The sequence below is a fragment of the Carettochelys insculpta genome, chromosome 5, assembly GCF_033958435.1.
Source record: "Carettochelys insculpta isolate YL-2023 chromosome 5, ASM3395843v1, whole genome shotgun sequence".
NCBI classification, from domain to species: Eukaryota; Metazoa; Chordata; order Testudines; family Carettochelyidae; genus Carettochelys; species Carettochelys insculpta.
In genome coordinates, this window is record NC_134141.1 from 7,338,683 (window position 1) to 7,359,784 (window position 21,102).

Here is a 21,102-nt window from a genome sequence, read left to right on the forward strand (position 1 = left end):
ATTACATAGAAAGCACTAGCGAAGTCAGAACACCCTAAAATTGCCTGGACGCTGATTTATTTATACGGCTCTGTATACTAGACACTGAAATGTAAGTGCAATAGTTACATTCCAGTTGGTTTATTTTATAATTGTATGGTAAAGATGAGAAAGTTGCCTCTGGTCAGTACCAGTGTGCGGTGAAACATTGGTACTTTGGTGCCTGGTTTTATAAGTTTTGAAGTGGGGTGAAACTTGGGGGTACACCAGACAAATTAGACCCTCGGAAGGGGTACAGTCATCTGGACAGGTTGACAGCCACTAGCCTAGAGCAACTGAGAACAATAAGTGCTGAATTGGCACTGTGATTCTACATTGTTAATGGCTGCTTCAGCCTCTCAATAGTGCACAAATAAAAAAAATGTCCCGTGCCATTTTTAGCAGGAGCTAGTGGAACACGTGTGTGTGCTGTTACCCACAAAAATACTGTGCCAAACTCAGCCCTCAGAATCAAAGGGCTGCCAAGTCCTCAGGTGTCACACTGCTTATATGGCCTTCATCCCTTTGCAATGAAGATGTACATAGTGAGGCTTGGTATTAAACTGGTGGAAATCCACCTGCCTTCTAGTCAAGAAGGAACATTCCCAGCCATAGAATCCCAGAGCACTAGAACTGGAAGGGACCTCAAGAGGTCATCGAGTCCAGTTCCGTGCCCTCTGGGCAGGACCAAGTACCATCCAGATCATCCCCGATAGGAGTCTGTCTAATCTGCTCTTAAATATCTCCAGCGATGGAGATTCCACAACCTCGCTAGGTCACTTATTCCAGTGTTTAACCACCCTGACAGTTAGGAACTTTTTCCTAATGTCTAATCTAAATCTCCCTTGCTGCAGTTTAAGCCCTTTGCTCCTTGTCCTATCCTCGGAGGCCAAGGAGAACAATTTTTCTCCCTCCTCCTTTTAACCCTTTTTGAGGTACTTGCAAACTGCTTTCATGTCCCCTCTAACTCTTCTCTTTTCTCAACTAAACAAGACCAGTTCTTTCAGTCTTCCCTCATAGCTCATGCTCTCTGGACCTTTAATCATTCCTGTTGCTCTTCTCTGGACCTTTTCCAATTTCTCTACATCTTTCTTGAAATGTGGTGCCCAGAACTGGACACAATACTCCCATTGAGGGCTAATGACCACTGAGTTGAGTGGAAGAATGACTTCTCGTGTCTTGCTCACGACACTCCTGTTAATGCATTCCAGAATCATGTTTGCTTTTTTGGGAACAGCATCACACTATTGACTCATATTTAACTTGTGGTCCACTACAACCCCTAGATCCCTTTCTGCAGTACTCTTTCACAGACAGTCACTTCCCATTCTATATGTATGAAGCTGATTGTCTGTTCCCAAGTGGAGTACTTCGCATTTGTCCTTACTAAACTTCATCCTGTTTACCTCAGACCACTTCTCCAGTTTGTCCAGATCATTCTGAATTATGACCCTACCCTTCAAAGCAGTTGCAACTCCTCCCAGCTTGGTATCATCTGCAAACTTAATAAGCGTACTTTCTATGCCAATATCTAAATCGTTGGTGAAGATATTGAAGAGAACTGGTCCCAAAACAGATCCCTGTGGAACCCCACTTGTTATGCCCTTCCAAAGTGACTGTGAACCCTTAATAACTACTCTCTGAAAATGGTTATTCAGCCAGTTATACACCCACCTTATAGTGGCCCCATCTAAGTTGTATTTGCTTAGTTTATTTATAAGAAGATCATGCGAGACCGTGTCAAATGCCTTACTAGTGGCATGATAGGACACATTTTCCCTTTTGATTTTCTACACAGGAAGGGCCAAGTTTTCGAACACAGAACACAGAAACTGCCAGAAGAATCAAGTTTTCCTCCAAACTGTTAAAGAGGAGATCGTGATGCCAAGTGTGTTTGAGAAGGTGCTGGAGAATACAATAGACAGGGCTTCATTTGATCGAAGGGACAGGCTTTTTGTGCTCCTTTGAGGACACAGAGCTACGGGAAAGTGATTGTGCACTAGGGACTCTGTAGGTGGAGGAGGGTCACTTTTATGGTCTGACCACTCTCTGGGCAGGGGATACAACCAAAGTGTTGCAGAGATTCAGCAACCTCTGGCTGCTGGAATAGCCCCTTGGGGACTGTTGGAACCAAGATATCTGAAAGTACTTGTGAAAGGGTAGCTCAGGCCTGAGGGCCCCTACTGGGGGCCCTGTGGCTCTGCCACATCTTGCCCCACATAGAGAGACAACAGAGAAGTCCTCCAAGGGAGGCTAGAATGTCTGCAGGAGGAAGGGACCAATCAGGGGCCAGCAAGGCCCTATAATAGGAGCTGAAGGACCAGTCAGCCCAGTACCACTGGAGATCTCTGGAAGAGAAGACCAGGGGTGACCTGAGGGAGTGGCGGCACCACAGACGGCTCTGAGTGGGGAACTGGTGAGAGAGTGTGGACTAGGGATAGACACTGATGGACTGTGCAGAGCTGGAAGGTCAGGGCGAGGACACTGTCTCCAGGAGGGGAATCCCTCTGCCCTCTGAGAGATCACAGAGTGGGCACCAAGATCGGCTCCTGGTAAAGGTACACCCCGGAAGGGGGGTGTGAGTCACACTGAGGGCCAAGTAGCTGCAAAGGCTGATCAATGGAGGCAGGGCAGGGACACTTGTGGGACGTAAGTGCCCCGGGACGGTACTTGACAGAGTAAGATAAAAACCTGATGGTTAGAAACATCAAGGGCCAGGCCCCCAGCTGGTAAAAATGGGGAACTCTAGTGTCCATAACATTCACTCCAGCTGAGGATCTGGCCCTTGGATTTTAATGCGTCCTTCCCTTGGGGGCACACTTCAGTGGGGCAGGAGAGAATCCTTTCTGCACCTCTGGAGTTATGAACTCAGGGGCAGATCAGCTCCCGGCAGGCGGCTTCCAGTGGCTCTAGAGGGGAGTTTGCCTTTGCATTACTCGTTTGGACTGCCTAAGCCCTCTGAAAACCCCAGCTCACATACTTCCTCTAGGGTAGTCTCCGAGATGCCGTAACTGGAAATGCCCAGGTCAGAGAGACGGTCGTCGATCTCATGGAACAGCTCCACGAAAGCTCCTTCCCGAGCAGCCTCATACGGCAAGACGTAGGTTAACTCATGGCCAATGTCCTCTACCAGCCTGGCCTCAGGAACGTGCTTCACAATGAGGTTGGAGATAACGGAGACATCTGAAGGAACCAAACACAAGAGGCCCGCCTGGTTACTCTGTGGCTCACAGGTAACAATGATGGCAATCTTGCTGGCAGACATCCTCAGCTGGGGTAAAACACAACCCACTGATGGGTCGGTTCTCAGCAGAGCGATGCCCCAGCTGCTTCTATTGGCAGCCTTTCTGAGGCACTTTGGACAGAATGCAATCAACAGCCCTGCAAGACATGGTACATGATACACTCCGTGCCATGCTAACACACCGGCCCTTAAATTCTGGTCTACTTCTGTCGTTAAGGGAAACAGCATAATCCTCAGTGCTTTGCATTCATTAGGCTTTGCGCGTATTAACTGTTCCACCAAACCCCTGTAAGAGACGGGCAGGGCAGTGCTGTTATCTTCCTTTCACAGATTTAACAAAAGCAGAGAGGTTAAGTGAATTGCTGAAGACCAGAGCGGTGAGACTAAATTGCACACGTGTCTTTTTTCAGCCCTTACCTATCGTCAGGGTGTCACTTTCATGGTCACTGCCGAGCCCAGCATCTGAACTGCTCTGGGAGACGCTGTCGTCCTAGATACATAGGAAAGGGTGAGCACACGTTAACTGGATCAACAGGCAGCCAGCTGTAAGCTGCGCTCTCCTTGTAACCCCATCCAGAGAGGCCCAGCTTCCTGGATGCTGGAGGAAGGGGCTAAAGGACCCTAGTGTTGCTAATTGTGACAAAGGGTTGAGATAAACAGGGTCGGAGGACATAGGAGCAGACGCTAAAGTAACGCTGACAGACCTTGGTCATCTGCAGGTGGGACGGAACCTGGGACCTCTGCAGCTTAGTACATGAGCATCTGCTGCAGGGGTTTCTGGCCAATGGGAGCTGTGATGATTAGGCTGTGGGGGGAGACAGTGTGCAAAGTCCCCACCATCACTAGGGATGTGCAGTGCCTAGAGGCACACGGAGGGAGCAGCCAGCTCTTCTGAGCAGCCTGAAACTGCGGCAGGCAGAGAGCCTGTCTCGGGGTCCCAGCGGAGCAGGCCGCAGGCTGGCTCAAACGGCTTGGCAGGCCAGATCCAGCCCATGGGCTGTATCCTGCCTGCTTCTGATCTACTGCATGAGCTAAAAACCAGGCAAGATCATAGTGCAGACTCCTTATTCTCTATGTAAGTGGTCTTAGTGAATGGGACAAAAGGTGCGCGAGTTACACCGATATTCAGGGATCTGTTCAGTCTGTTCAGGTCCGGACACAAAACACAAAGCAGCAGCATCCGCCGTCAGGCTGAAAACACTGCCGAGAGTGTCTCCAGGCAAAGCGTAACAGATATTTTGGATGTCTCATGCATCTGACAAAGTGGGTCTTTGCCCAGGAAGCTTATGCTCCAAAATATCTGTTCGTCTACAAGGTGCTACAGGACTCCTCGTTGTTTTGGAAGACACAGACTAACACGGCGACCTCTCTGATCCAGGCAAAGAGGTTGTAATGTGCACAAGACTCCAAAGCAATGGTCTAATCAGACCTGATAGCAGGCATTGGACCAAGGAAAGTAATGCTTCCGTGCAGTGCTAAGGGATTTCTTATCAACCCATTTACTGCCCTACATCTTAACTTCTGATTCTGGGCAGCCTCACGATTTGGGGTCAGAAGGGGAAAGGAAGCGGGCAGCCACACTGGGACACGTGCCTTTTTCAGGTACGACACCGTACTGCTGCTGTTTCGGCAGGAGCTCAGGGAAGAGTCCACGTCCTTCTTGACCAGGGTCAGGTAATAGCCCGTTCCCAGCTGGTTCTTCAGGAACAAGGACGAGCCAACACAGCACAGTTTGCCATGAGAGATGATGGCGATCCTGTCCCCCAGGATGTCTGCCTCGTCCATGTGGTGCGTGGACAGAATGATGGTGCGGCCTGTAAATAAAGACAGGAAGACAAACACCACTGAGTTTGCCTGTTAGATGGCAACATCACTGTTCCTCGCTCATGGGGATTGCAACCTTTCTGCCCTCCCCATCCTGCTGGATGGGAGGTGAGTCCCTGACATGAGCAGGAATAGTATGGAAGGAGTTAACAACCGACTACTGCCTCCGGTGGATTTTCCTCTCTCTTTCATGGCCCAGTCCCCAGTATGTTTATATTTTGCTGCTTCAGGTATTTACAGTGCTAGGAATGGAAACAGAACAAGCCACATCCACCAGTGCATGGACATCGGATGATCTCAGCATCTGACTTCCTGACTCACCATGTCCCATTCTGCTGGAGCAAGAGACGTGATGTCAGGGTGCACCAATAAAAGGTGTTTTGTTCCAACAACTACACCTACCTGACGCAAGGTGGGTTTTGCCTGAATGCAGGCACCAAGGACCAGCTTCTGATCCATAGGAATTCCCTGGAGTTACGCCAGGTTCATGCCATTGGGAGTGAAACCAGAAACTGCCCTCCTAGCCCCTTCCTTCAGCGGGAAGCGTGTGCAGCACATAGGTTACTCTTCAGCACTGACGTGCAATTAGAGAAAAGGGGCTTGTTATACCGAGACTACAAAGAGAGTCTCATTAATAGGGGACGCAGGTGGCTGGCTGCCCTGAGAACATTAACCTCCCAGGCTGTTGGTTGCAGTCTTCTACCGGGGCACCAAGCAATTACAGAGACCTTGGTAGCAATTTCCCCATGCAATCCACAAAAGCAGAACAATATCTATTTTATCTAAGCCACTGATGCCCTGTTACTTCCAGCCATAACGGTGGAAGGGCGATACCTTGGCGGTACTTCAGAAGCAGCTCCCATATCCCTCGGCGAGAGTAAGGATCCACACCAGCTGTTGGCTCGTCCAGGATGACGACCTTCGACCCCCCGACGAAGGCCAAGGCCACCGAGAGCTTTCTCTGCATGCCACCTGCGAAGCGAGAGAAGAATTCAGGCCAGAGAAGGGGGATGTGAGCTGTAAGGTGCTGGGGCAGAGACAGCGAGGGGGCTAGCATCACACCTCCCGCCCCCTGCGCACAAACGCCTTCTGAAGCCAGGTGTGCACTCAGCTAACGTTATCTGACTCTAGGATCTGCCCAGGGTTCCCTGTAAGCTGAGCAATTTGGCAGCCACCCAGGAGAGCTGCAGGTGCCGTGCAGCTGATTGGCAGAGCGCCCACAGCCAGCAGCCTGCGTTTCTACTGGTGCACATCCGCACAGGCCTGGATGCACAAAACAATATTTATTCCACCCAGGGATGGGGAAAAATTGCGGGAACCCTGCTTACGGTCAATAGCGAACGGCCAGAGTGGAGCTCCACGCCAGCCCACCACGCCCGATGCTGGGAGCGGGGCAGTGGGTGAGGGAGCCAGCCTGATGGTCGGGGAGTGTTGGCACTGCTCCCACACTCACCCGCCACTGCCTGAGGGGAACAGAGTGAGCAGAGCAGACTGGGAGCACAGGCAACCGCACTGACTGCTGTGCTTCTGTGTAGGGCAAAGCCTGGCCCCAGTGACGGCCGGAGGTACCAGGCTCACTCTTTAGGGTTCCCGTGTATTAAGAAGGCCAGAGAGCTTTGACCACCGAGTGCTGATAAATTCAGTCGTGTATTTACTATGCGAGCTTATGCAATGCTGCTTGTGGTGGACTGAAGCTGGGATCTCCAGAATTAAAGTGTGACATCAGCATGAACTAAAAATAAAGGGAGGGAAGATTCCCACGGTCTGGGGGTCAGACACAAGGAGTAGTGGGTAATGCATGCTCAGCCTTGGTTTACGGGCTTCACTTAGGCCCAGGCAGTGCAAACCAAATGCCTTAGGCCTCTGCCATTTAAATCCCAGAGGATCGCCCAGCTGCTATGGTCATCAGGCATCAGCGCGGACTTACTCAGATCCTGCAAAGTGCTGCACCCCCCCTCCACCTCTTCCTCCAAGCTTCTGCCCTTGCTCCACCCCTTCCTGCACCTCCTACATGCCACTAAATGGCTGATCTGCAGTGGGCAGGAGCTGATCGATGGGGCTTGTACTGGATGGGAAGGGGAGGGACTGATGTGCAGGGCTTCCCAGGGGTGCTCAGTACCCCTTAATTCTCCCTGGGTGCTCCAGCCCCAGAGCATCCACAGAGCTGGTGCCTGTGTCAATGGGGATTGAACTTTGTGAGGAATGAAGAACATGAGTCTCCTCAGCTTGAGCGAGGGGACTCACTTCCCGAGCTACCAGCTGCCACAGACCCACCTCCCAGGATCAGGCACAGAGCTGGGTACATAACGCCCACTGCGTGGTGGGTTATGCTGTCATAACCTCGTTGTGCTTCTCAACTGTACGGAACTACCGTGCCCTTCCCAGGGCCTTTGTGGGCAGCTGAGACGGACCCTGTGAAGGGCTGACGCGGTCGGACCTACCAGAGAGTTTGCTGGTTCTAGCGTTGAGTTTGTGAGGCAGACCAACGTCCATCACCATCTGCTGCATCTCCTCGTTCACCTTTTTCTCTGACAGCCCTTTCAGACGAGCGTAGAACCAGATGTGCTCTTCCACCGTCAGCCTACGGGTTGGTGGCAGAACCAGCGAGGCGCTGTCTCAGTTAGCCTCATCACGTGAACCTTTTCTTTGTAAATTAGGCAACGAAACCACACCTGTTTAGGCAGAGAGCTGCTGCGCAGCACTAGGGTTTTTGGAACCAACTAATGGTTCTGGAGACTTATCCAAGGACACCCTGGAGAAGCAGATTTCCAGAGGGAAAGTGCTCAGCGCTATCTGAAAATCAGGCCATGTTACCGTGCCTCAGTTTGGGCCCCCATTAGTCACTGTGGAAAATTTTGGCCTTTTTTTTTTTTTAAATGGAAGAAACAGTTTTCTAAAAAGGAAAAATGGCTGCAATAGATGTGCAAGGCATTGCTAATAGAATGCAGGTACAGCCAACAATAAACCAGAACCTGCTTCTGTCTAGCTGCGGATCCAGAATACCTCCAACACTGAACTATCCCAGGTCATGTAACCAACTCCAAACAGCACCACTGGGGTGGAAGTAACCCCAAGTAACCCTGAGGGATAAGCCACTGTCGGCTGGTGTGATCCCATAGGGTGCTGGGTCCCCCAGTCAACACTAACGACCCTCAGCCTCCACTTAATGTGATGTTCCAGATGCGCAGATGTTGTAGCCAATCCGTTCACTTCATCTGAGCTATGCTGAATTGTCCCACGAGGATCTAGCCAAGTATGGTACATTTTAGGATCCTGAGTGTTGGTTCATTGCCATTCATCGATATATTGGCACTATTTCACTGTTCCGCTGCCTTTAAACAGCTGCCTTTACGCTCCTCGAAAAAGGATATGCAAGTTACAGCTACTTCTAGATGCCTGTTTGCTAACAAAGGCCTCATGGAGCTACTCTGACTTACACAAGCACGAGTGAGACCAGAAGGGGGCCAAGCGCCACAGAAGCTGGTTGTGTCAGAGAATGAGAACAGGAACCAACACACGCACATTTTTGTTTTGTCTTACAGACACCTCTCCCGCCCCTCTTGGTGTTTCCCGGCTGCTACTCACATGTCAAAGAGGACATTGTGCTGGGGACAGACACCCAAGTTCTGCCTGATGGTGCTGAGCTCAGAGCGGATGTCTTTGCCCAGGATGAAGGCTGTGCCCGAGGTCGGAGGAAACAAGCCCGTTAAAATGGACCTGAATGAGAAACGCAATAAATGGTACGTCAGCTCCGAGAGGTCACAGCCCAATCCAAATCAAGAGGGGGCTGGTTCTGCGTGCACTAGGAGATGAAAGGCCAATGACTAGGTAGAGTCTCGGCGATGTGCTACAGCGTGTGACCACTTCCCGAAGGAAAACCAGAACAGAAATATCTCCCACGCGAGCGTTTGATTTTAACAGGAGCTGGACTGAACCATGCACTCTTGGTCCTGCGGGAGAAAAGTATCCCCCCTCTTTCTGCGAAAGCTTTTAAATGCTTTCAGAATTCGTGTTCCGATTCGGACAAAGCAGGGTGACAAGGGCGGATATTAAACATGCTGCTGACACTGTCCCAATGAGCCATCGCTTTGATGTGGAACGGTGACAATTCACTGGTCATAAAATGTTCCATTCCCCAATATCAGTGTATTCCCTGGGGCAGATTCTCAGCAGGTGTAAATCAGCATAGCTCTCCTGACGTGAGCAGAGGTGCACCGATATACAGCTACTGAGTCTCTGTCCTTCCTTATTTAATCTACCCAAATGCATATGTCATCCTCTCACCTTCCACAAAAACCAAACCACTCTAACAAGAGCTCCCGCCCCGACTCTTAAACATATTGTCCTTACATGGTCGTGGTTTTCCCAGCTCCATTATGTCCCAGAAAGGAGGTGATCTGCCCCTCGTAGAAATTCAGCGTCAGCCCATCCACAGCAACCTTCTTGCCATCACGATAAATCTTCACCAGGTTCTGAACAGACACCCCCAGGCTAAGGTGCGTGGGTTCCTCCTCCATGCAATCTGGGAGAAGAACAAGCAATTGGCAAGGCTGCGTAGAATAGATAAAGGCACTAATAATATAAATACACGTCTTTCTGTGGCCATCATGCAGTGAAGCGGGACATCTAGGAGGGTCACCTTAGCTTGGCACTAGTTAGTTCTTTGGAGGCCAGTTGTAAGGACCTGATTCAAGCGCAGGTGTAGTCAGTGGAAGGGTATCCATTGACTTGGGACCAGGCTCCATGCTGGAGAAAGCCCACTCCTGTGAGATATGGAGCACCTACCCCTGGAATCACCCAAAGTGGCAGGAGTGCCACAGCTCACAGGTGCATGTCTCAACGCTGAAAGGAGAGATCGACCCCACCTGCCTCATCTGGGCCAGATTTCCAACGGCATGTGGGAGTTTCGTCGGAATAAGGTCTGCAGAATCATGCTCACATTCTGTTAGTCACCCAGGGGGAGAACAGTGACTAAGAGCTGCTTTAGTATCTTGATCCTAAATCTTGACATCCTTTCACACAGCCCTGACTCAGCGCAAGTCCCCAGCTTCATCCATTCAAACCAAAGCCACTGCCTTCTTGTCCAGCGTGGGTCCAACACTTACGCTCCGCGGGCCCTTTGTGATCAGAGCGAGCCGGCCTCCTCTCCTCACATTCCTCACCGAACCAATAGGACTTTGTGAAGGGGAAGTACCAGGGCCTGGGAATTCCATATTGGCCTAAACAGGGACGAAAGCATCCATGTGAGCCCAGTAAAATATGCTACAGTGTCACGCTAGTTAAAGGTTCGGGACAGGCACTCAGGTATTGTATCTAATCCAGAGATGGGGTCTCGGGGGACAGCAGCACATGTATGAGAAGGTGAAAAATCCCCCATCTTGAAGGAAAATTGGTGACTGACTGAGAGAGGGATTTTAGCTAAGGGGGAATATGAGACAGCTTCAAAATGTTACAACCAATCTTCCCAAATCCCACTTTATTCTAGCAGTTAAAAGCCTGATTCTTGGAGGCGCTAACCTCTCTGTGAGCTGCGAGCATCCTCAACTCCTGTGGGAATCAAAGAAGCTGAGAACCTCCCAGAACCTGGCTGGACTGAGCCCTGTTTTTCTGCATATGGGGGACCTGAAAACTGTCCTGGATCACATCAGTGGCTTTGACAAGGTAACTCTGATAGGATGAGGTTGCCCCCATCTCTAACATGTACCACTGCATCATCAACTCTGCCTAGAACGTGAAACATTCTGGACAAATGGGCAGGAATACGCAGGGCCCATGAGTGGGACACTGTATCTCCAGGCAACAGTAAAGGCTCACCTGGGAAGACAGACTCAATGTACCAGGTCATAACCCCATATAGAAAGGTATCGAACAACATCATGAAGGCCGACATGGTCAGGTTGAAGCCATCTTCTTCCAGGGGGCTTTCAAAGAGGTTGTCCCACTGCACGCCAACCCCTTGCTCCTCAAACAAGGCGAAGTACTCACAGCCAAACCCAAAGGCGACGGGGGACAGCAGGCTCTAGGGGGGCAAGATATTCACACTTTTGAGAGCATTCACCAACTCATCTCTTCAGCTTTAAAAATAAACAGAGAGGGGCTGCTCAGCCCTCGTGCTCGCGTCATGACTCAGAACACTAAGGGTATGTCTTCACTACATGGAAGATTGACCCAGTCAGGGTCAATCTTCTGGAGTTCGATTTCATGCACTCGATAGGGACACACAAAATCAAACTATCTGGGGTCAGCAACTGACCCCTGTACTTCTCAATATCACAAAGAGTAATGGAGGTTGACGGGAGAGTTTCCCCATTGACCTCGCTCTGTGAGGACAGCCAGGTGAGTTGATTGTAGATAAGTTGATGCTAGCTATGCAATTGCTGCAGCTAGGATTGCGTATCTGCAATTGACTGGCCTAAGTGTGGAATCCTGGCCTGACTGAAATCCAGGGCAACATTTCGGGTGGAGCCAGTATGTTCACAGGGTCTCTGCAAACTCCCACTGCCTCATTCTGTACTTCCACAGCCATCTGCCCACACTTGAAAGCTTGACCCCTTCTCACACGTGCCTGGACTAGTGACATACTTAGAAGAGACTGAAACAAGGAGCAGAGGTAGAGAGAGTGACGCAGAATAACTCTGTGTGCGTGCACATGTGTATGTAAGTAAAATGTGGGGATTCTCTATCCCTAGTAATGAACAAGGGCTTCCCTTTAGCTACAGAAACGGATCGTCTATATTTATTTTTATTGAGTCACCTGGGAAGAAAATCCAGATTTAAATTACCAGGGGGCAGGATTTGCAAACTCAGAATTATTCTGCAACCACCCCAGAAGTAAGAATGGCCACTCTGGGTCAGGCCAACAGTCCGTCTCACCCAGTGTCCTGTCTTCCCACCGGGGCCCATGACAGATGCCTCACAGGGAAGGAACAGAACAGGCAAGCACACAGTGACTATTTGGATGCTAAGGCCCCTCTTGCAGCCTAGTGGGAGAGGCTACTGGATCCAGGACACAGCTGAGTTCTCCATCCCATCACCGACTCCCAGCTTCTGACAGTCAGCGGCTAGAGACCACCCAGGCATGTGGTTGTATGTCTGATTATCTTGGCAAACAGCCACTGAAGGCGCTACCCTCCCTGAACTTACCTAATGGTCTTTTCACCCCATTCTAGTTTTGGCCTTGACAACAATCCTGGCAACCAGTTCCAGAGATTGACTGTGGGTTGGGTGAAGAAATACATCACTTTGTTTTAGACCTGTTGCCTACTAATTGCCTCGGGTGATCCCAGGTTCTCACATTACACAAAAGGGTAAATAACACCTCCCTATGCTCTCCACTCTGTTCATGACTTTATAGGCCTCTACCATATCCCTGCTTAACTGTCTTTCTCAGGTTGAAAAGTCCCAGGCTTTAATCTGGTCCACACCCGTAATGATTTTTGTTTTGCACATCTCTGTCCCTTTTTCAATTTGAACACCTCTTTCTGGAGATGGAGGGACCACAACTGCATGCAGCATTGAAGGTGTGGGCATACCATGGATTTATTTACTGTCTTAGTGTCTATCCATTTCCTAATGATTTCTTATCATTTGGATAGTTTTCTAGATTGCTGCATCACATCAAGAAGATGTTTTCAGAGAACTATCCACAAGACTCCAAGAGCTCATGCTTGAGTGGTAATGGTTAACTTAGACCCTATTATTTTATATGTATAATTAGGATTATGATTTCCAGCATGCACTACTCTGCACTGGCCAATATTTGATTTCATCAGCCATTTTGTTATCCAATAACCCACTTTGGTGAGACCCCTTTGTAACTCCTTCTAGTTAGCTTTGGACTTAATTATCACTGGCAATTTTTACCTCGTTTGCCTCTTCTTCCAGATCACTTATGAATATGTTGAATTGGACTTGTCCCAGTGCAAACCGCTACAGGACACCACTAATTACCGCTCTCCTTTCTGAAAACTGACCATTTATTCCTACTCTTTGTTTTCTGGTCTTTTAACCAGTTACTTAGCCATAAGGTGGCCTTCTCTCTTTCCTATGACTGTTTACTTTGCTTCTTTTGTGAGGGATCTTGTCAAAGGCTTTCTGAAAGCCCAAGTGCACTATATCCATTGGATTCTCCTTGTCCATGTTTGTTGGCCCCTGAACGAATGCTAATAGATTGGTGAGGTATGGTTTTCCTTTAAAAAAAAAAACTTGACTCTTCCCTAACAAACCTTGTTCAACTAGGTGTCTGATAATTCTACTCTTTACAATAGGTTCAATCAATGTGCCTGGTACTGAAATTAGGCTTATCAGACAAATTGGCGGGATTGCCTCAGGAGCCTTTTAGAAAAAATGGTGTCATGTTAATTATCCTGCAGCCACCTGGTACAGAAGCTGATTTAAATGATAGGTTACATACCACCATTAGTGGTTCAGCAATTTCACATTTGAATTCCTTCAGAACTCTTAGGTGAATATCATCTGGTCCTAGTGACTTATCACTGTATAAATTTATCAGTTTGTTACCAAACCTCCTCTAATGGCACCTCAACATGGGACAATTCCTCAAATTTGTTACCTAAAAAAGAATGGCTCAGGTGTGGGAATCTCACTGATATCCTCTGCAGTGAAGACCCATTGAAATAAGTCATTTAGCTTCTCCACAATGGTTTTGTCATGAGTGCTCCTTTAGCACCTCAATCACCTAGTGGCCCCAGTGGATTTTTGACAAGCTTTCTGTTTCTGACATACTTAAACATTTTTTCTTACAGTTAATTTTTGAGTCTTTTACTTGTTGCTTTTCCGATTCCCTTTTGGCCTGCCTAATTATGCTTTCACAGTTGATTTGCTAGTGCTTTGGAGCTATTGTCCTTAGAAGGATTTGATTTCCCGTTCTTAAAGGATGCCTTTTTGCCATTAACCACTTCTTTTACTTTGTTCTTTAGCTGTGGTGACACTTTTGCGGTCCTTGTACTAGCCTGAGAGGTTCTCAAAACCTCCATCTCTTTGAGGGTCAACCATCCCTACCTGCACTGTGATCATTGAAGGTTGAGTCCAGAAATGACCATCGTGATCAGCTAGGCCGAACTCCTGTGTGACACCATCTCTGGGATTCCACCTAATGCTCCAGGCCCTGAGACAAGGTCTGGGCCATTACTGAAGAACTCTATTTTGTGGTGAAACAGTGCCCCGAGGTCCTCCACGCTGATCTGCTGAAGACTGTGGCTTGTTTTGTTTCCCTCCTTTTACTACAAGACCGTAGTACAGAGGAAGGGATGCTGTGTTGTGAGCAGCCACCTTCCCCCAGCCAGCTGAGGAATATGGTGGAGAGTCTCTAAATGAAGGATGAGCCTGGTCCTCTCAGATGGATGAGCCTCCAGGGAAGGACAACATAAGGGTCAGATCCTGTCACAAACTGCAGTGGGGCAGGATCAGGCCTCACAGCAGTTGATGGGGAACCTCAGTGCTCCATGGAGAGCATGCACAGAAATCCCTTCCCCACTCACAGGCTCTCCAACCACTACACCCAGAAACAAAAAGCAGTCAAGTAGCACTTTAAAGACTAGCAAAATAGTTTATTAGGTGAACTTTCGTGGGACAGACCCACTTCTTCAGACCATAGCCAGACCAGAACAGACTCAATATTTAAGACACAGAGAACCAAAAACAGTAAGCAAGGAGGACAAACCAGAAAAAGATAATCAAGGTGAGCAAATCCGAGAGTGGAGGGGTGGGGGGGAAGATCAAGAATTAGATTGAGTTAAGTATGCAGACGAGCCCCTATAGTGACTCAGAAAGTTCACATCACGATTTAAACCATGTGTTAATGTTCCGAATTTGAATATAAATGTCAATTCGTCCACTTCCCTTTCTACAAAGGAGAGATAATTTCTTTTCAGTAACACACATACCTTGAGGTCATTGACAGAATGGCCCATTCCATTAAAATGCTGACTAACTGGTTTGTGGATCTGGAGTGTTTTGATGTCTGTTTTGTGCCCGTTGACCCTTTGTCTAAGGGAGTTAGAAGTCTGTCCAATATACAAAGCATCTGGGCATTGTTGGCACATGATGGCATATACGATGTTAGTAGAGGAGCACGAGAAAGTGTCCGTGATTCTGTGAGTAACCTGGTTAGGTCCAGTGATGGTATTTCCAGAGAAGATATGTGGAAAAGCTGGCAGCGGGCTTTGTTGCAGGGAAAGGTTCCAGGACGGGTGTTCCTGGGGTATAGACTGTGGCTGTTAGTAAGGATCCTCATGAGATTGGGATGGCCCCACAATATGCTAATATATTTATGGCTGACCTGGAACAACGATTCCTCAGCTCTCGTCCCCTATTACCACTCCTCTACTTAAGATACATTGATGACATCTTTATGATTTGGACCCATGGTACAGAGGCTCTAGAAGAATTCCACAGAGACTTTAACAATCTACATCCCACCATCAACTTATGCCTCCATTACAACATGCAAGAGATACATTTCCTGGACACTACAGTACTAATCAAGGATGGCCTGATCAGTACCACACTGTACCGAAAACCTACTGATCGCTATACTTATCTATACCCTTCTAGTTTCCATCCTGCACACGTGACTAGGTCCATTGTTTACAGTCAAGCTCTTAGGTATAATCGCATTTGCTCTGATCCAACTGACAGAGACCAAAAACTACAAGAACTTTACCAAATATTCATAAACCTGAATTACCCACCAGGAGAAGTAAAAAAACAAATCGACAGGGCCAGACGAATACCCAGAGACCAGCTACTCCAAGATCGGCCCAAAAAAGCCAAGAACAGAACACCACTGGTCATCACCTACAGGCCCCAACTCAGACCACTGCAACGAATTATTAAAGACCTACAACCTATTCTTAATCAGGATGCCACACTCCAGAAGGCCCTGGGTGACATGCCTGTTCTCTCCTACAGACAACCTCCCAGCCTCATGAGGATCCTCACTAACAGCCACAGTCTATACCCCAGGAACACCCGTCCTGGAACCTTTCCCTGCAACAAAGCCTGCTGCCAGCTTTGTCCACATATCTTCTCTGGAAGTACCATCACTGGACCTAACCAGGTTACTCACAGAATCACGGGCACTTTCTCATGCTCCTCTACTAACATCATATATGCCATCATGTGCCAACAATGCCCAGATGCTTTGTATATTGGACAGACTTCTAACTCCCTTAGACAAAGGGTCAATGGGCACAAAACAGACATCAAAACACTCCAGATCCACAAACCAGTTAGTCAACATTTTAATGGAATGGGGCATTCTGTCAATGACCTGAAGGTATGTGTGTTACCGAAGAGAAATTATCGCACCGTTTTAGAAAGAGAAGTGGACGAGCTGACTTTTATATTCAAATTCGGCACATTAACACATGGTTTAAATCGTGATGGGAACTTTCTGAGTCACTATAGGGGCTCGTCTGCATACTTGGCTCAATCTAATTCTTGATCTTCCCCCCCACCCCTCCACTCTCTGATTTGCTCACCTTGATTATCTTTTTCTGATTTGTCCTCCTTGCTTATTGTTTGTGGTTCTCTGTGCCTTAACTATTGAGTCTGTTCTGGTCTGGCGATGGTCTGAAGAAGTGGGTCTGTCCCACGGAAGCTCACCTAATAAACCATTTTGCTGGTCGTTAAAGCGCTGCCTGACTGCTTTTTGCTTTGATAGTGCATAGACTAGCACGGCTTCCTCTCTGGTACTACACCCAGAAAGTTCTTCATTGGTGTAGCTCAGATGACCCTGTGTGTAAAATAATGGGCTCTTGCACGCTCCAGCCCAACCCAGCTCAAAAGCCACCAGACATTTTGCTGGCCACGTCACAACAGTCAACACCACTTGCCCCGATGCCTCGCCCATTGCAACTTACCGCGAACATTTTGAGTGAGAAGCTCACGTAGTCCTGCCAGGCGACGCACAGCACATAGGGTAGGTAGAGGGTGAAGTAGATGATCCCCCCGCAGGCTGTCGCCAGGTTGGCCCTGGAGAACAGGGTGCTGATGAGGAAGCACTGCAAGATGGTGACCACGGCGAAGATGGAGAGGAAGAGAAACACCACGCTGGGGTCGCTATAGGGCAGCAGGTTTCCCACCTGGGCCAGGAGGAGACACGTGTCACAAGTCAAACAGGGCTTGCTGAGAAGCTATCGACCCGGCCCACTTGCAGAATCACTACCAAGAAGAGAACTGCCCTTTAACTGCATTAGCCACTGGGTGACAGCTCTCAGACCCTGTGCACAGGGGGGACTGCGGCAGTGCCGGGGTGCAGTGTTCCCTAGGCGTGGTACTCAGGAGTGAGGCATTTAATTGAAGCGCTTCTTTATATTGCTCTACACACATTGAGAGGTAAGCACCGCAGTTCTCTTCCAACTGATTGACTGTACAACGACATCGTATCAATGAGAAAGCCAGTCATTGCTCGGTCACCACCCGGTGACACTTCCGTACGTCTTGGCCTGATTGGGAAAGCAGTTTTCAAGTGAGGGGGTGCTTGGGGGCATGCCAGGGAAATCAGACTCCTGCCACAGGGGCAGACATCTGGACTGGGGGAGAGATGCTGTTTTGGAATCGAGAGCCCCTTCCCCGTGAGTCCCTGCCCAATCTGAGTTCCCAGGCTATTAACGAGGCCCGGATCGTTCCATACCAAGCCGAGGGTCAGCAGGGCCCTGCCTCACGCTGCCCGCCAGGAAATCAGCACCGCTGAGAAGGGGAGAGAGAGTCACTGGGCCGGTGCCAGCCTCACCTTCAGGATCAGCACCAGCAGCCCGGCACTCATGAGGAGCGGGATGAGGCTGCTAATGAACCAGCTGAACCAGAGGATGCCGTTGTCCAGGCCCATGATTCTCATGGTCTCTTTCAGCCGGGCCTCCTTCTCGTATACAATCCCCTTGATGATGACTGCCACCGAGTAGATCCAGGCCAGAGTCATGAAAAGGGGCATGGAGCGGCTCATGACTCGCAGGAAGCTGGTGGCAAGAAGGGAAAGCATTGGGGGAAAACATGCAGTGGTTATTTGCTTTGCAGAGCAGCCCCCAGGGCCGCAGGGTGCGCAACAGGGGCTGAGGAGGAGGGTGACACCATGGTCACTGTCAGGACCAGAGCTCCAATGTGCAAAGCAACTGCGCACGGCCAGGGGCTGGCCTGGTGTAAGTTGGCACAGCTCTCCGGAAGTCACCGGGGAAGCCAGTGGCTCACGGCTGCTGCTGCTGCATTGGCAGGGCAGTGCTTGACTGACCCTTCCAGACTGGTCCCCAGCTGCTTCCAGGCCAGACTACAACTGCACAAGCCTGGGTGGAGGAGCGTGCCCCCCCACGGGCCAATCCCAGCTATGCTCCCTCTTCCTCTCTCCTCTGGCCTGGCCAGGCACCGAGAAGGGGTGACACCACATTGTCCTGAGGATGCGCACCTCCCCCACCCACTCTGCATTTGGGAGGCACCCCGGTCCACAGAGCTCTCCTGGGGCAGGGCCTCCAGGCACAGTTCCCCCTCACTCCCCGGAACCCCAAACCCTTTGGTCCCTGCACAGAGCGACATGCCCAATCCCACCTTACGGAGCTGTCCATGCACCGCTGCAGGAACACACAGGAACCCCAGACCACATCAGCTGGGTCACAAACAGGCCATCCCCGCCAGTCACAGCCACCGGCCGGCATGCTAGTGACTCAGGATCGGACACAGACCTGGCCGACGAGCCGCAGAACTTACATGTCGTCCACGTAACAGGGGTAGGGCATCTGCTGCACGTAGACGCCAGTCTTCTTCTCTGTCCCCGTCAGTGCCCTAATGATGGCCTGTTCTACCACATCCTGCAAGTATACGAAGCCACCCCAGACGTACCGCATGTCTTCAAAGGGGTCGGCACGAGGGCCGGGGTCCCAGTACCTAAGCCAAGGGAACCAAGTTCGTCTGTCAGAACTCCTTACAGGCCTAGAGTCTCCCAACGCCCCTCTTCCCCAGGCTGCACTCACCCATCTTTAATCTTGTTTGTCCTCTCTACGTTGTCTATGTCCATCCGCAGCTTGTACTTGACGTGAGAAGGCAGCTCTGTGCTATCTGGGGTGATTTCAGGGAAGACGATGCCAGCCCAGAACTTCCTCTCGTCGAGCAGTTCCATGGACCTGTTTATGAGCCACGCTTCAGTGGCCACGGGCTCCAGCTTGTCCAAGTTGACACACTAAATGGAGACAGGTTTGTAAGCACTTTGGTGTCCATGGGCCGAGTTTACTACCTTGGGTAGGATAGCTACAATGATAAAACACATCCAGGCCTTTGAAGCAAGACGGACCCTGAGAGGCTAACACCTTCACCTCAGAGACCGGGCAAAGCTACAGAGTGCGGGAACACACTGTGGTTCATTTACAGAGGTGGAATGCAGAGTGGTAAAGGAAGCCGAGAGCTCTGAAGTTGCTGCAGTCTCTCCTGCAGTTAGCGAGGAATACCAGATGCAGCAAAACAAGCATGCAGGTGGCCGGTGAGACCAGCCCTGATCAGCTGCCCATAAGGGTGGAGCAGGACTGTCATGGGAAACATGAAAGCTCTGACTTTTTCCAAAGACAGGGGCCTGAAGTTTGAGCCACCTGAATTTCAGAAGCTGCAGCTCCCTCTGGGGTTAGGGCATCGACTTCAATGCCTAAATGTGGGCTTAGGAGCAATAATTTCAGACACCTGGTTTTTAATGGCTGCCGTGTTTTATCACTTTCTTGACCCAAATTTCCTCCAAACATCTATCGTGTGAACCATGACACTGCAAACCCAGAAGCTGAAGTACTACCCATAAGCCTTGCACAGGGCACAGCTTGGCCTTGTGCTGGAGGACGTACATGAGCAAAAGCTCTCTGGTGTCCAGGGGCATTGCAGACATTATCTAACATACTCTCACCTCCATGAAGCGGGAGATGGTTTGCACAGCCTGGTCGGTCTCATTGAAGGCATCCTTCCAGGTGTATGCGGACCTATTCGCTGGTTGAACGTCCTCCGGGGACTTTGCCAAGAACAGGGAAACATCTTGAACTGTCCAGTTTGAGCCACTCAAGGGAGCGTCCCAGAGGCCTTTGCTCTTCAGCAGCATCTGCGGTTATGGGGTAAGGGGCGGGAGGAAACAGGCTCCATTAGGCTGAGTTTTGGATTCCTACCAGCAATGCAAAGATTGTACCAAGCTCCCTTAACCCTTTCCCCTCGGGCCTGGAACTCTAGCACCAGACAAGGACTGAGCATGGAGAATTTACTGAACCCATGAATGCTCTGCCAGATGCTCTGTTACTAATTCTGCCAGAGCCTGGGACTTCCATGGGAGGAACCCGGGTTCCCGGACTACACCATCACAATGACAAAACGAAAACTCCCAGAGGAAATAACACTCCGAAGAAATGCAGAGCTGGTGGTATCAAAGCTGCCTGACCGTGGGGACTTCTATTTCAGCTTGTTAGAAGACTGTATTACAGTCCAGCCTGGGAGTAGGTTTCAGACAGGAATATCCTAATCTGAATCTATCGGAGGTATATGTCCTGCCTTACAGGCGGACTTGCCTACGGACTGTTCCCTCTACAGCTGGTAGGGGGCAGCAGAGACCAGCGCACTTTGGACACTCGGCGCCTGCCTATTGACATGGTAAATACAGCCCAATCCTGATGCGCCCAGTTGATAACAACAACTCTCCAGCAGGTGGCAGCCTTGTTCAGGCCTCTGGGAAAGTGGGAAGAGTTGCCAAAAACACAAAACAAAAGAACAACCAACCCCACAAAAAGGCTGGAATGCAGAGAAACCCAAAGGAAGACGGGCTTATTTCAGCTAATCGGTGGTTGCTGAGCACTGCCGTCCCCTTCCAAACAATTGTTTGCTTTGAGCAGAGACCTGGGGGGCGTTCAATTCCCAAGGTGGTAAGCGTAAGCCAGGCTGACCCCGACTCCTCTCTGCGTACCGACTGTACGTTCCGGTGCAGTGTTGCTCTGGAAGCACAGAGGTACACCAGGAAGAACTGCTGGCTGAACGATCAGCCGCAAACG

At 49.8% G+C, this 21,102-nt stretch overlaps 1 protein-coding gene across 2 annotated transcripts in view; it reads right to left on the reverse strand.

Moving 5' to 3' along the window:
• ABCA1 (ATP binding cassette subfamily A member 1) overlaps nucleotides 1–21,102 on the reverse strand; it is a 140,703-nt gene that overhangs the window by 28,948 nt on the left and 90,653 nt on the right. For both annotated transcript variants that reach the window (XM_074994608.1, XM_074994609.1), the window contains 14 exons: nucleotides 19,980–20,168; nucleotides 19,069–19,274; nucleotides 18,806–18,982; nucleotides 17,844–18,066; nucleotides 16,972–17,193; nucleotides 10,901–11,105; nucleotides 10,192–10,305; nucleotides 9,437–9,608; nucleotides 8,672–8,803; nucleotides 7,528–7,667; nucleotides 5,921–6,058; nucleotides 4,856–5,076; nucleotides 3,680–3,752; nucleotides 2,999–3,201 (listed from right to left, as the gene is read on the reverse strand). In XM_074994608.1, the coding sequence (XP_074850709.1) occupies nucleotides 2,999–3,201; nucleotides 3,680–3,752; nucleotides 4,856–5,076; nucleotides 5,921–6,058; nucleotides 7,528–7,667; nucleotides 8,672–8,803; nucleotides 9,437–9,608; nucleotides 10,192–10,305; nucleotides 10,901–11,105; nucleotides 16,972–17,193; nucleotides 17,844–18,066; nucleotides 18,806–18,982; nucleotides 19,069–19,274; nucleotides 19,980–20,168 (2,415 nt within the window). The remainder of the gene's footprint in view (nucleotides 1–2,998; nucleotides 3,202–3,679; nucleotides 3,753–4,855; nucleotides 5,077–5,920; nucleotides 6,059–7,527; nucleotides 7,668–8,671; nucleotides 8,804–9,436; nucleotides 9,609–10,191; nucleotides 10,306–10,900; nucleotides 11,106–16,971; nucleotides 17,194–17,843; nucleotides 18,067–18,805; nucleotides 18,983–19,068; nucleotides 19,275–19,979; nucleotides 20,169–21,102) is intronic.